Consider the following 15,285-nt stretch of genomic DNA (forward strand, 5'->3'; position numbering starts at 1 on the left):
CTAATGCGAGATTAGTGGTAAATAAAAGTGAAATCATCACAGACTGGATCACCTCAGAGAACCTGGATCTACTTTTCATCACTGAAACCTGGATCCGTCAACCAGAAGACCCTATCATAAACGATCTATGTCCCCCAAACTACAAAATATCACACTGGCCAAGGAAAGACAGAAGAGGAGGAGGAATTGCACTCATCTACAGATCACACTTCTCCGCAGAACCCACATCAGAGTCCATCTCAACTCAACTCGAAATAGCCTCTATAAAACTATATAGCCCCATGCTATACGACCATTTAACATGCATACTGTTTTACAGGCCTCCCAATAACTGGAACCATAACCAAACCATATTTATGGACTTCATATCAAACGCATGGGTCAACAATTCCAATATACTACTACTAGGGGACCTAAATCTCCATTTAGAAGACTCCACCTCTACTCACACCCGGGATTGTATAGACTTCCTCCAACTCTGTGAATTCCACCTTCCACCAACAGAACCAACCCACAAAAAAGGCCACTCCACTTCGACATCATAACACTCAAACATTCTACAGATCAAAACTTCCTCCTATCAGACATCCACTGGACTGCATCTCCCTGGTCCGACCACCACAAAGCCACCCTATCCGTACAATGGCAAAAAAAAAGGCCAACCCAAACCACCAGAACCCACAACAATTAAAACCAGAGGACGAGTAGAAAAGGATACCTTCTGGCAACTTATCTTCGACAACAACTGGTCGATTGACCCAAACTCAAACCAATTCCTTGCAGATTGGGACCACAGATGCAAACTCATTCTAGACGAAATTGCTCCGCTACACTCCAAAACACTACACACAAAGAAAAAAACCCTCTCCATGGTTCAATGAAGAATTAAAAATACTGAAGAAGGAAACCAGAAAACTTGAAAAAACTTGGAGCAAATCGAAAGACGACATCACCCTAAATGCGTGGAAACAATCACAAAAGAAATACAAGAATGACATTAAATGAGCCAAAAGAACATACTACACGAAACAAATCACAGCCACTGGAACAGACATAAAAAAAACAATACAAAATCATAAAGAATCTTCTTTACACAAATCCAGTAACAACCTCACCCTCAAACTGCCCATCAGCCGACCAGATGGCCAAATACTTTAACGATAAAATCACAAACCTGTGTAACACAATTCCCCACGATGATACCAATCTTGACACTTTCCTTGACAAACTAGACCCCAATACCAAAGAGATCCCAGCAGATCGCTACTGGACAGATTTCACCCCCCCTCAACACTAAAGAAGTCTCCTCAATACTATCCAAACTCTCAAAGTCTCACTGCCATCTGGACCCATGCACCAACTATCTTATGAAAAAGGCCCCAGAACGATTCATTACTGAACTCATCACCCACTTAAACCTCCTACTCCTACAAGGCTCCTTCCCCGCCGAATACGGCAACATTCTACTCAAACCAATACCGAAAAACCCTAAGAAACCAGCGAATGACATCACCAACTATCGACCTGTGGCCTCCATCCCTCTTCTAACCAAACTGATGGAAAATAGAGTAACCTCCCAACTCAACGAATTCATACAAAAGTTCTCCATACTACATGAATCACAATCGGGGTTTCGACCTGCACACAGCACAGAAACAGTATTACTCACCCTGGTTTCCAAGTTCAAACAAGAAATTTCAATTGGCAACAAAATACTTCTTCTGCAGTTCGACCTATCCAGTGCATTCGACATGGTAGACCATGAAATTCTCACAAAACTACTGGACAAGCTAGGAATCGGAGGAAACATCATTAAATGGATAAAAAGTTTCATCACCACCAGAACTTATCAGGTCAAATCAACATCTTCAATATCGCCTGCGTGGCCATCAAAATGTGGAGTTCCCCAAGGCTCACCCCTATCCCCGATCCTCTTCAATCTCATGATGATTCCTCTGGCCAAATCCCTATCTAAATCTGGCTTAAATCCCTTCATCTATGCTGATGATGTCACAATATTCATCCCCTTCCAATCCAACCTCACAGAAATCTCGGATAAAATAACCACTGCCATGAACATCCTAACATCCTGGGCCAACACTTTCAAGATGAAAATGAACAAAGAAAAAACTCAATGTCTAATCCTTTCATCACAACACTCTACTCTGCTCCCAACTACCCTGAACACTCCAGATGTTACAATCCCAATATCTGACAACCTAAAAATTCTAGGAGTAACATTAGATAAACACTTAACTTTAGACACTCAAGCAAAAGCCACGACGAAGAAGATGTTCAACATGATGTGGGTACTGAAAAGAGTGAAACCATTCCTCCCACAGAAAACTTTCCGCAATCTAGTACAATCCACAGTACTTACCCATGCTGACTACTGCAACAGCATCTTCATCGGTTGCAAAGCCCAAATCATGAAAAAAACTCCAAACTGTCCAAAACACAGCAGCAAGACTAATTTTTGGCAAATCACGATTCGAAAGCGCAACACCACTTCGAGAAAAGCTACATTGGCTCCCTATCAAAGAACAAATAAACTTCAAAGCCCACACTATGATTCACAAGATTCTCAATGGCGAATCCCCAAGCTACATGTCCAACCTGATCGATCTTCCAGCCAGGAACTGGTCCAACTCTTCTCGAACATATCTCAATCTCCATCTTCCCAACTGTAAAGGCCTCAAATACAAAACCTACTACGCATCCAACTTCTCTGTTATAGGCAGCCAACTCTGGAACGCCTTACCTCGACATATCCAAAAAACCAGCGAACACCTACCCTTCCGAAAGCTGCTGAAGACTCACCTATTCAAACAAGCCTACCCAGACAACCCTACAAAGTCTCGGACCTAACCCACACCACAAACAATGCCCACACTCCAATCCTTCCCCACATCGCACACTACTGTCCCACTCTTTATAAATGTGTTATCTCCATGATACTTTGTACCATACTTTGTATTATCTCTATGATACTATGTACCATACTCTGTAAGCCGCACTGAACCTGCTATTGAGCGGGGTATAAATGCCACAAATAAATAAATAATTAAATAAAAATAAATAAATTCTATAATGGAACCTAAGTGCCTAGGTTCCATTATAGAATAGACTCCTACCACATGTCCTCGGGGCACCTTAAATGGAGGTGGCCAGGTACAAAATTGCCTCAAGGGGTCCTTTTACTAAGGTGCGCTAATAGATTTTTGCGCATGCTAATGATTAACGTGTGCTAAATGATAAGATGGTCATAGGAATATAATGTTCAATACTACATCCAGTAGAAAAGATCTACGAAGTATATATGTGCCACTAAGTACTATTGGCTGTTCAAGGGAGAGTCTCATGCAAACACCATAAAAATCCTCTACACCATTCGGTGTATAACCTTTAAAATGGTGACAAATTTAATCATTGACAGCCTCCCTCCTGCCTGTATATCCGAATTTTTATGTTTTTTAAATATTTTTTAAATTCTTTGTTTTTTCAATTCTTTGTTTTTTCAAGTATAATGCTTTCCCACTGTTCTGCATCAGCTTTCATGCAATCAACAACGGAGCCTAAATCCTTTTCTATGCATTACCGCTGTGGTTATGTATACTTCTTGTGCAGATCAAACAATGCAGTCGGAATAGATTAGTAACGGCACTATCGGCTGTGTGGTTTACATCAAGCCTGGCCGTATTCACTTATCTGATGTTGTTACTGTCCTTCGTATTCCAGTCCAGGTACATCTCACGTCCCAGGTACTGGTCTTGCCCCCCGACAGGTGCCTGTTTTGCTAAGACGGCTTTTTCAAGGGGTTTTGGCAAAATGTGATCCGGACAGTGTAGCTGCCTTCGGTGTTTTACCGCGTCATAGGAATATAATGGGCATCTTAACATTTAGTGCATGCTAATTGTTAGCATATGCTAAATCTCTCAGCGCACCATAGCTAAAGGACCACTAAATTATAGCGTTATCATACAGTAGTTATAACTACATTGAATCTAAACCTTTGTTCTGACACTCATAGCCAGTTTCTTTTCTTTAGATTGTGGTTGCAAATGAAAACGTCACTAATCCATCATTCCTAGACCTGGTCAGGACTCCACAAATGAGAAAATGCACCCTTATTCTTATGTATGCTTGGTGAGTTAGATCTGTGGGTTGTTGTTTTTTTTTTTCAAGAAATTATCCATACTGGATGTCTAGTCTACTTGCATAGCAACGTTTTACATTCAGATACCAGGTGGCACTTTTTATTCATTTATGCTCCTTGCTCTGTGAAAATTACATTGTTTGAGGAAAGAAATGTGGTGTGACATGGCAAGGCAGTTTCTAGCTTTTGTCCCTGCCAAAACTGACCTCTTGGCACCTACTATAGCATATACCACTGAAGATTGTGTTTTACTGCAGTCTGCTTTAGGAGGCAGTTGTAAGAGGTGGTCATTAAACATGAGGTGAATGACAATCATAACCTCACGCCTATAAAGTACGAACAGCAAAAAGTATGAAAAATGGCTTTTCACCCTTACACGTTTTTCACAAAAAATAGTTTCCCAAACTCGAGCTTTCAGAATACACTTATATACACAGAATAATATATATGAGCTTATATTTGTATGCATTTAATCTAAATAATTAAAGTGTACATTTTCATTTCCTTGAAATCCAGTTCTTGTACGAGAGTCATTCATGAGGACCGGATTTGAGTGTCATTGAAGAAATGGAAATTAAATTGATATTTTAATAGTTTTGCAAGATGTCACATTTCATGTTAGTGTGCATTTGGTTTGTCAGTCCATTAAAAAATGTAGAATTAAAATCTTTTTGCTTCTCAATCAGTCACCAAGTATAGCTAAACAAACTCAACAAGTCAGCTACTTACTTTCTTCACATGCAGAGCTCATTCAGACTGGCTACCACAGCATCACATATAAACCTAATATAACAATAATGTGTAATGATCCTTTCATTAAGTAGTGAGTTTGATACTTGAGCGTGGTAGGTTTAAAACAAATTGGAGAAAGTTTTTCTTTACTCAGCGCGTGGTTAGACTCTGGAACTCATTGCCGGAGAAGGTAGTGACGGCAGCTGGCCTTGCTGAGTTTAAAGGGGGTCTGGACAGATTCCTGAAGGAAAAGTCCATTGATTGTTATTAAATTTGGGGATTGTGCCAGGTTCTTGGGGCCTGGATTGGCCGCTGTCGGAGATGGAGTGCTGGGCTTGATAGACCTTTGGTCTTTTCCTAGCATGGCAGTGCTTATGTACTAATATAATTCAACTGATGAAGACAAAGTAGAGAGTGCCTGCTATTAAGATCAGTAAGCCTCTTTGAGTTGAAGTCCATTTAAATATTTTCCTCTATTGGCACATTTTGAAGGAAAATCACACAAAGTATACATATTATTGTTATATAATAGGCCCTGTTTACTAAGCCGCGCTGTAGGCGTGCTAGCGTTTTTAGCGGGGGCTTAAAATTAGTACACGCTAATGCTAGAGACATTTCTATGGGTGTCTCTAGCATTAGCACATGCTAAAAATGCTAGTACACCTAAGTAAATAGGGCTCTAAGGGGCCTTTTTACTAAGCCACGGCAAGAAGTGGCCTGCGGCAGTGCAAGACTGTCTTATGGGTGTGCACCGGGTCAGTTTCTACCGCGTCCTGGAAAAAATTGCCTTTTTTTAAAGGGGTGAGAAAATGGACGTGCCGCAAAATAAAAACCAGCGTGTGTCCATTTTTGGCCTGCGACCTTACCACCATCCATTGACTTAGCAGTAAGATCTCACATGCTACCTGGATGGTAGGCATGCATTGCATGGACATTGCTGTTTACCCCTGGGTAAGCGTCACGCGGCAGAAAATAGCAAATATTTTTTACCGCGTGTTTTTGGTGCATGCCAAATTCAGAAATACCACCTGGGGCACGCATTACAAGGGCCCCTAAGTTTATATGTGATGCTCTGAATGAGCTCAGTGTGTGAAGACATTGAGTGGTCGCTGATGAGATTTGTTAATAAGTTTAGTACATGCAAAATTATTCACTGCATATGAACCAATAGATTAACACATGTAAAGTCGATTTGCATTTGTTTAAAAAGTTCTAAAACATTTTCAAAAAAATTTTAATGCAAATATGTGAAACCAAAATAAGTCGTAAAATTGATAAAAAGGGGCAAATAAACCAAAACTTTTGCCCTGTATACCTCCCAGGAAATTCACAGAACAAATGTTTCCATGAAAGGTACAATGTAGAGAACTCTAGAAAATTTATTGTCAAAAGGAGAGGAGTGTGATAGCCGTGTTAGTCCACTCTTAAGGTTATCAATAGAAATCAAACAAAATAAAACATGGAAAAGAAAATAAGATGATACCTTTTTTATTGGACATAACTTAATACCTTCGAAAGCTAATCAAGAAATGTATTAAGTTATGTCCAATAAAAAAGGTATCATCTTATGTTCTTTTCCATGTTTTATTTTGTTTGTCAAAAGGAGAAATTCAGTTGTCCCTCCATTTGCATTCCCTACACATATACACTTAAATTTTACAAAGGAGTACACTGTGGTGGCAATACAACAACACAAGACTGGAGAGATGCACACATATCATCACAGTTTTCCTTATTAAGGTAGATGCCTTCTGCCATTACACACATTTAACTAAAATAGGTTGCACCTTACCAATTGTGATTCAGTTATTACCTTAACACAACACCATTTTCTCATTCTGTTTAGGTTTACAAGTGCCATAGTTTATCAGGGGCTCATCATGCGCTTGGGAATTGTATCAGGAAGTCTCTACATTGATTTTTTCATCTCAGCCATAGTGGAGTTGCCTGCTGCTATCCTAATATTACTGACAATTGATCGCATTGGTCGGCGTCTTCCCTTCGCACTGAGCAATCTTGGGGCTGGAGTGGCATGCTTAATCACAGCTTTCTTATCAGAAGGTATGGTACCAAGAGGTCATTCATGTCTGCTTAACAGGTCACTCCCACACACATGTTCAGAAGTAGGGTACAATAAGCAATCTGGCTGTAAGAGTTCCCAGTTGCACCATAAAGTAATGATTCATATTACAGGAATTACAAATTCAAAACAATCAGGCAGTATATTGATCTGATTTGTGCATATATAGATGTATGGATGAAATTTTAAATGTACCTGGGGCAGTGGAAGAAGTACACAGGAGCAGGGTTGTTGGAGCCAGGGCCTCTGTTGGCCGAATTAGGAGAGTTTGGGGCCTTGTGTTGGAAGTATCTTAATAAGGAAACTCTGTAGTAATCAGGACACACAAAAATATATAGAAGAAAGGCATAGACAGATTTCAAACAGTATTACTATTGAAAAATGACCAAGGAAACCATAAAGGATTATAAAAAACAATTTAAAAATCTTATCAAGACATTTCTAGAGCAAGTATAAAAACTTATTCCAAACCATCCTTTTGTGGGCTCTGCTTTCTAAGATCCATAAGCTTGGAAACCCATTCAGACAAATCATATCTGGTATTGGCACACTCACTGATGAAATATCTGGACTTATAAAGCGTCATATGCTCCAATAATAAATTGAAAGTAACAGCTGATGCACAAACATTGTGAAGACATGAAGAAACAGAAAACAGAGATATCAAAATACAGTATTTACAGAAGACTCAACAGTTCCACAAGGAACTGGGAAAGAACATCTGTACAGTGAAAATACTACCAAATAAAGCTCAGATAGAAACGTTCTAGAGAAACTTATATGAGGACTCTATAGAGCATAATTAAGATTGCAGAATGGCATCCCTGCATATAAGCAAGTAAACATTACCACTATGGAATGGCATGACGTAAAAACAAAAGAGTTCGAAAACCGGTTAAAAAGAGCCCCAAACTGGAAGAACCCTGGCCCAGATGGAATAACCAGTTCTTGGCTGAAACAGCTAATCCCTTCACCAAGACATGACAAACTGCAAAACTCAGTTCATCAGCCAGGCAAATTTGACACCACATTGGCTTACAACAGGAAGAACATTTCTGTTTCCAAAGGAGATACAAGTAACCTTCCCAAAAATTACAGACCAATAACTTGTCTACCTTTGATCTATAGGCTGTTCGCTGCAATAGATGTTGACAGAATATGAGGCTCATTTAAAAAAAAAAAAAAGGTCCAAAAACGTCACAATGTGGCAGAAGGATGTTTTTCCCTAAAAAATGGCCAGTTGTGATTTTTGACACCCCAAGTTTAGACATTTTGCTTCACAGTTTGTCCAAATTTCAAGGAGACATGTTTTGGGTGGGACCTGGGCAGGACCAAAAGATAGACATTTTTATGCAATAATGGAACAAAATGAAAATGTCTAGGGCCAGAATTAAGACATTTTTGGTTAGACCTGTTTCAATCGTGACTAACGGACCTAAAGGTACCCTAAATGACCACTGGAGGGACTAAAGCATAACCCCTTCTTACTCTCCCAGTGGTCACTGACCCTTTCCAAGCCCCCTAAGAGGTGACAGTCACAGTACATACCAGGCTCTTTGACAGCTTCAGATATGATGGCCATTCCTATTAGAGCAGCAAGCAGATCTCAGGAGTAGCCTAGTGGTCAGTGCAGTGGACTGTAGAGAAAGGAACCCATGCCCATATCCCATTGTTCTCCTGAAGACCCTAGGCCTAGTCATTTCCCAACATCTGAGGACATGCAGACACGTAGTATCCTGCTTCCCCGCAATACATGCACAGGTTGTGAATTCATCAAAGCTTCCTTTCCTCCTCCGACAATCAGTTTCGGCCCAGGAGCATAGGTTCTTCCATCCTCCCCTCTGCAGCAGAAGAGGAAGGGGAAGAATTCATGGGACATTGAAACCATGGAGCCAGGCGTAGTAGCTGCCTCATTATGTTACGTTCCTGTACCCGCTCCTGGTGTTGCACATTAATCTGGACTCAGAGGGCGATAAGATCATCTAAGGTAGACATTGTCTCCCGACCAGCCAGCTCATCCTTAATCCTACCTTGAAGGCCTTGCCAGAAGATGGGTACTAGTGCCTCCTGGTTCCATCAAAGTTCTGATTATAATGTCCAGAAGCGAATGGCACAGTTCCCTAAAGTAAGTGACCCTTGTTGCAGATGGCGGAGTTCACTGGCTGCAGAGGAGGATCGGCCTGGGACATCAAAGACAAGCCAGAGTCAGGCAAAAGCAACACTCGCAACGCAGAGGCAGAACACAGTGGAAGACCAATACTGAGGCTCTAAGTGAGGCAAGAAGTAGGAAATAAAAAAGGGAAGGCATCTGACATCAGAGCTCCACCCCGACCGTGAAGATCCACCCCGAGATGCCCGAGAACCCCAGCCAAGAGCACGCCCCAGAGGTGCTGGGACCACCAAATGGCCCCAGCCAGGACCCAAAAACAGACCACCAGAGCCAGCCCACCAATGGAACGTCCGTGCCTGTGCACATGGGAAGTCAGCTGAGCGGGCCGCCTCTGAGCGTGGCAGGATCAGCGGTTTGTGGAAGAACATGGTGGGAGTCAGCAGAACTGCAGTGGGAGTCAGCGGTGCATGGTGGAGCCAGTATGTGACATCATTATTCTACAAAGACTTAAGAGCTAGAATGTACAATCTTTAAAGTAGTGTTAAGTTAGCATGGCAACTTGATACTCAATGGAAATGTACTGTTGAAGATTGGTCCAAAATTTTTAGTATCATCCTTTGCCTTACTGTATCTATTAATTTAATCAATGTATTTCCTAATACATACGGCCATTTGGATCCCAAGTAAAATTACATCGTTCATGTCTTGGTGCCAATAATTGTAATTTACAATTGGATGATCTCATACATATGAAATACCTAAGCCCACAAACCAATACTTTTTGGGTTTTAGTCTGGGATGAAATCAAAACAGTTTTACCAGTTTCATCCTCCCTCAATAATGATATTATTGTATATTGCTCTCTTGCCTTACTGATAGTTTAAACTAAGGGCAAACTATTTTATTTGATATTCTTATTGCTTTGACATTGCAAATGATTCTTGCCAATTGGAAATCAGCAAACCTTTTAAACTTAACATTTTGGTGGATAACTATTAACTCTATTTCTTTTATTCACCATTGATGTAATTCCTCATTTCTGGTAATAATATTAATATCATTATAATTTTGTTTAATTTGAAGTATTCTTTTATTTCATGACTGCTGAATAATTTCTTTATAATATTAGTATTATTCCATGTTGTTGTTCTTGATAGATAGATAGATAGATAGATAGATAGATAGATAGATAGATAGATAGATACACACTGCATATTGTTATTTGCAAAAACAATAAAAAAAATCATATACACTTTTACAACATCATGGCAATACAGCAGAAGGGTAATAAGAGAGAAGCATATAGAACGAAAGACTAGCTCTTGTTAACTAAAGCCATTATGGCTAATGCTAAGAAAAGTATAAACCTCAGTGTAGCATGGATTGATTATAAGAAAGTATTTGATAATATCCCACATGCCTGGATAATAAAATTGTCTTGCAATGTACAATGTAAACTCTAAATTGATTGAGTACATTAACTTCACCATGAAAATGTAGCAAACCACACTCTATCTCCAGTTTGAAAATGGACCACGGCATCCCTAATATCAGGATCCAGCAAGGAATATTTCAGGGACATTCCTCGTCACCGCTCTTGTTTTGCATAGCATTAACTCTTTGAGTACTGTTCTTAACTCTTTGGGCTATGGATTTAGACTTAATCCTAGAACTGGCAAAGATCCAGAGGTAACATCACACCTACTGTTTCTCGAGTTGAAGATCTATAGTTCCAGCGATCAACATTTGGCAGAACAACCTCCATTTTGTAAAAAAAAAAAAAAAAAAACTACAACTTTTTAGAGAACATCAGGATGACTTTTGGCCTGGATAAATGTGCTAAGGTGACATTCCTGGGACAAAAATTGATTGGTGATTGTGCAATCAAGGAACTTGAACAGAAAGGGGTATATAAATATCTAGGAGTAGAGGAAGCAGCCACAGTCCAGCATAAAATTCTAAGAGAATATTACAGGAGAGTGAAATTGATACTAAAAAGTGCTTTAACATTAAAGAATAATGTACAGGCCATCAACCAGCTTGCGATGCCTGTACTTTCATATAGCTTTGGAATTGTGGACTGGCCTCTTAAACTTTATCATGACAAATTGGATAGATGAACAAGAAACCTCCTCTTCGCTCATGAGGTAGTCTATAAAAATCAGTGTATACCAGGACTATATTTCTAGAGCTGAAGGAGAAATGGGCCTCATAGAATAAGTTACACATTAAGGGGTCCATTTACAAAGCTGTGGTAAAAAGTAGCCTGCGGTAGTGTGGGCATGTCTTTTAGGCGCACACTGGGCCATCTTTTACTGTGACTGGGAAAAAGGCTGTTTTTAATGCTACGCTAATATTAAAACTAGCGCATGACTATTTACGGCCTGAGTCCTTACTGCCACCCACTGGCCTAGTGGTAAGGGCTCATGTGCCTGAATCACTCAAAAAAAAAAGCTGCTGCTAAACCACTATTTTGAGTGATTCAGGTATCACACCCTCTTCAAACGATTTTGTTGGTAATATGTACTGCAGAATTTTCTTTCAAAGCTCTTACAATTGAAGGATGACATACATCCAAAACACATAATCTTGTCCTGTCAGATTTGACACTGATAAGGAGGATGGGCTGTGAGTGAGGGTAGAGAAATTGGAGGGAGAAGATTGAACTATATCCTGTACCCTTGTGCGATGATTTTCAAAACCCATTTGTCTGTGGCAATTTTTTGCCATGCTTCCTGGAAGAAGTGAAAGCGACCCCCAACTCTATAGTTGTCAAAAACTAGGCAGCTTCTTTGCAGTTGAAGTGGAAGTAGATGGTGAGATTTCCACTCCTGTGGTCTTTGTCTTTGAAACAAGATCTGAGGAGAAATGTGAGGCTGAGTTATTTGAGATTAAGGCTGGTACCTCCTTTTAAAATATGACTGAGGATAGAGTTGAGAAGGATAATGTCTATGAAGTTATGAAGATGTTGATTTTCTGTAAGTTGTAGTGGAATCTACGGAAAGAAAAGTAAGTTCTTTAATTGTAGAACTGTCCTCTTTAACCTGAGAAACAGCATTTTTAACCTTGTTCCCACCTGACACAGGGCATTAGCAAACTGGTCATGTAGCTTCTCATGAAGCCTAGAAGTATGTAGCCAGACTGTTCTGCAAGCTTCTATGGAGACAGCTGCAATCTGCAAGGCAGTGTTATACATATACATATCATAGGTGTTCTTAATCAGATGAAGCGTTAAATATTGTTAAGATATCCTGAAACATTACTAGCTAGTATATGTAGTACCTTATTTAACTAAGAATGTTATAGTGCAAAATTTGCAGCTAGTAAGCAATTATTCTTTTATCTAACATTGCTTTTGAATAAACCTTTCTGTCCACTGTGTCATGAACTTTAGGATCTTTATCAGGGAGGTATTAGAAAGAAGATCTACTGGATTTACTCTTTAAAAAAACTGCTTCCAAGTCTACTGAATGATGCAGTAATTGTGGTTTGTGATGGCCTGAACAGATTGTACTTTGTATTTTGCATACAGATGCTCAGATATGGGTTGGGTGGAGCATGAGTTTTTCCATATTTTACTTTGCAGACCTTTTAACACTGAATAGGTGGAAATATACTTAGCTGGATCAAGGGTTTCCTAACCACAAGAACGTATCAAGTGAAATCAAACTCCAACATATCATCTCCGTGGAAAGCAGATTGTGGAGTACCCCAAGGATCACCACTATCACTGATCCTCTTCAACCTAATGATGACCCCACTAGCCAAGGCATTATCCAACCAAGGCCTTAATCCTTTTATATATGCAGACGATGTCACAATATATATTCCATACAAACATGACCTAACAGAAATCAGCAACAAAATCAAGCTCAGCCTGAACATCATGGGCTAATGCATTTCAGCTAAAACTCAATAAAGAAAAAACACACTGTCTCATCTTCTCATCCCAATACAACACATACAACCCCACAAGTATCAACACCCCAGATTACACCCTCCCTATCTCAGACAGCCTGAAAATCCTCGGTGTCATATTGGACCATAACCTAACACTAGAGAGCCAAGCGAAATCCACAATGAAGATGTGGAAACTCAAACGGCTGAAACCATTCTTCCCGAGGGAAATAGTTCGCAATCTGATACAATCAATGGTACTAAGTCACGTCGACTATTGTAATGGAATTTACGCGGGATGCAAAGAACAAATCCTAAAGAAACTTCAGACCGCTCAAAATACGGCAGCCAGGCTTATATTTGGGAATCCACAAACCCCTCTGTGCAAAACTACACTGGCTCCCAATCAAAGAACATATCGCTTTCAAAATCTGCACCCTAGTTCATAAATTAATCTTCGGCGAAGCCCCGAGATACATGATAGACCTACCAACCAGAAACACATCTGAATCATCACGAACCTATCAATCTCCACTACCCAAGTTGCAAAGGACTTAAATACAAATCAACTTACACACCCAGTTTTCCAAACAGTGGCCAAGCCAGGTCACAAGTACCTGGCAGAAACCCAAATCGTGGCAACATTCCATACTACAAATTCCAGAGATTTGTCCAAACCTTTTTTAAACCCATATATGCTAACCACTGTTACAGAGGGCATCAGACAGCCCATAAAGCAAGCTATCAGACCTCTTATAGCGCACAGCTATTTCAAGTCCAAGCTCTTGAGATAGTCCTCCATCATTTGTTCAAATGTTCCTCATAAATATATATTTTCTTAATTATATTGATACAACAAACAACCAAAAAAAAAAGCAATTACTTAATGACCAGATAGAGATAAGAGTTTTCAAATTTCAATTTTGGCACAGTATAAGTCATCACAAACAAAATATAGGAAAACCAAAAGCATTGGGGGCTTATAGCCCATGTAGTTATGTTTAAACACAAGAGATCTGCATGAAACAAAATATTAATTTTTTTTATTTTGACTTAAACCCTTCAGAGTTAGCACCTACCTCTCCTGAAATCCAACGTGTGCTGCGTGCCACAATTTCCTCAAATTATTATGGTCTGGGAAGGAAGTGGGAACACCTCAGACAGCCACTCTTAACCAGCCTTGAGCCTTCCCTACTCAGTGACGGCACAAAAAAAGCACTGTATGTATCCCTCATTGATAAGTCTCTGACTCTAAAGTTTAGCAACTTCATTAAAGCAAAATGTATTTTCACATATCACAAACTCTTCCTATAAAAACAAACACAAAAAAAGCAATCAGATTTTCACTTACCAGCTCTGTCAACACATGTCAGCTAAACTTCCTCTTTGAACATACTGTTGGAACCATCAGCCAATGAAATGGCTTTTAGCTGTAGCTATCCCAGGTTACCTGATAATTATGCACACATCATTGCAGTCATGCCCTCCTCTCGGTGTATATGCTCAGAAAAAAAAACTTTGAACCATTTAAAGATTTTAACAATTACACTATTTATTTTTTTATTTCTCCCCAGTCTCACTTGCACACCTCCCTCCAAACCTGTTCTCTTTAATTTGAATGTTGTTCACTTCAAGCTCACCCCGAATGAGAACTTCTTCCCACACCAAAGACATATATAGCACTGGTTGTATTCTTTTAAGCAACTTCAGCAGAGCATGCCTGCCTTAGTGAGCATTGCTGCAGAGTGACTTGGGCAGGGGAGAGAGGAAAATCACAACTTCAGGTAAAAGATTTTGCAAGTGAGCGGACCTGAGCTTCCCCAAGCCTCTTATACCGGGTGCCTATGCTGACGAAGCCTATTTGTCTGCATTGCCGTACCAGGAATTGCTAGCACTGTTTAGTAGAAGGGGCCATTAAACAATAAGTGATTTGCTGTGATTAGCTGGTGAGATACATGAAAACCTTCATTCAAAAGTTTTTGGGTGTTTGTGAGTGCTGATAAGCTGGATTCTTCTCATTTATTTCTATCCAAATATATACATTTTTCTTTGTAAAATTATTCTGCTAGTGCTATTGCTCCAATGTGCAGTCTCTCTGTTTCCCACCTCAACAGTTCATAGTAATATTGCAACACAGCAGATGACAACAGGTAAAAAACGATACAGTCTGTCTAGACCAGAGGTTCTTCACCCAGTCAGATTTTCTGGATATCCACAAAGAATATGAATTGCATAATAGTGGGTTCACAGTCTAAGTAAAGTGGTAGCCTAATTGAAACCTACTCATAAAATAACCACTTACTGTCAGTT

General features: G+C 39.8%; 1 protein-coding gene across 1 annotated transcript in view; it reads left to right on the forward strand.

Moving 5' to 3' along the window:
* Nucleotides 1–15,285, forward strand: part of SLC22A3 (solute carrier family 22 member 3) — a 173,621-nt gene that overhangs the window by 123,880 nt on the left and 34,456 nt on the right. The window contains exons 6-7 of the mRNA XM_030198062.1: nucleotides 4,049–4,146; nucleotides 6,735–6,949. Coding sequence (XP_030053922.1) covers nucleotides 4,049–4,146; nucleotides 6,735–6,949 — 313 coding nt within the window. The remainder of the gene's footprint in view (nucleotides 1–4,048; nucleotides 4,147–6,734; nucleotides 6,950–15,285) is intronic.

This window comes from Microcaecilia unicolor, chromosome 3, assembly GCF_901765095.1.
Source record: "Microcaecilia unicolor chromosome 3, aMicUni1.1, whole genome shotgun sequence".
NCBI lineage: Eukaryota > Metazoa > Chordata > Amphibia > Gymnophiona > Siphonopidae > Microcaecilia > Microcaecilia unicolor.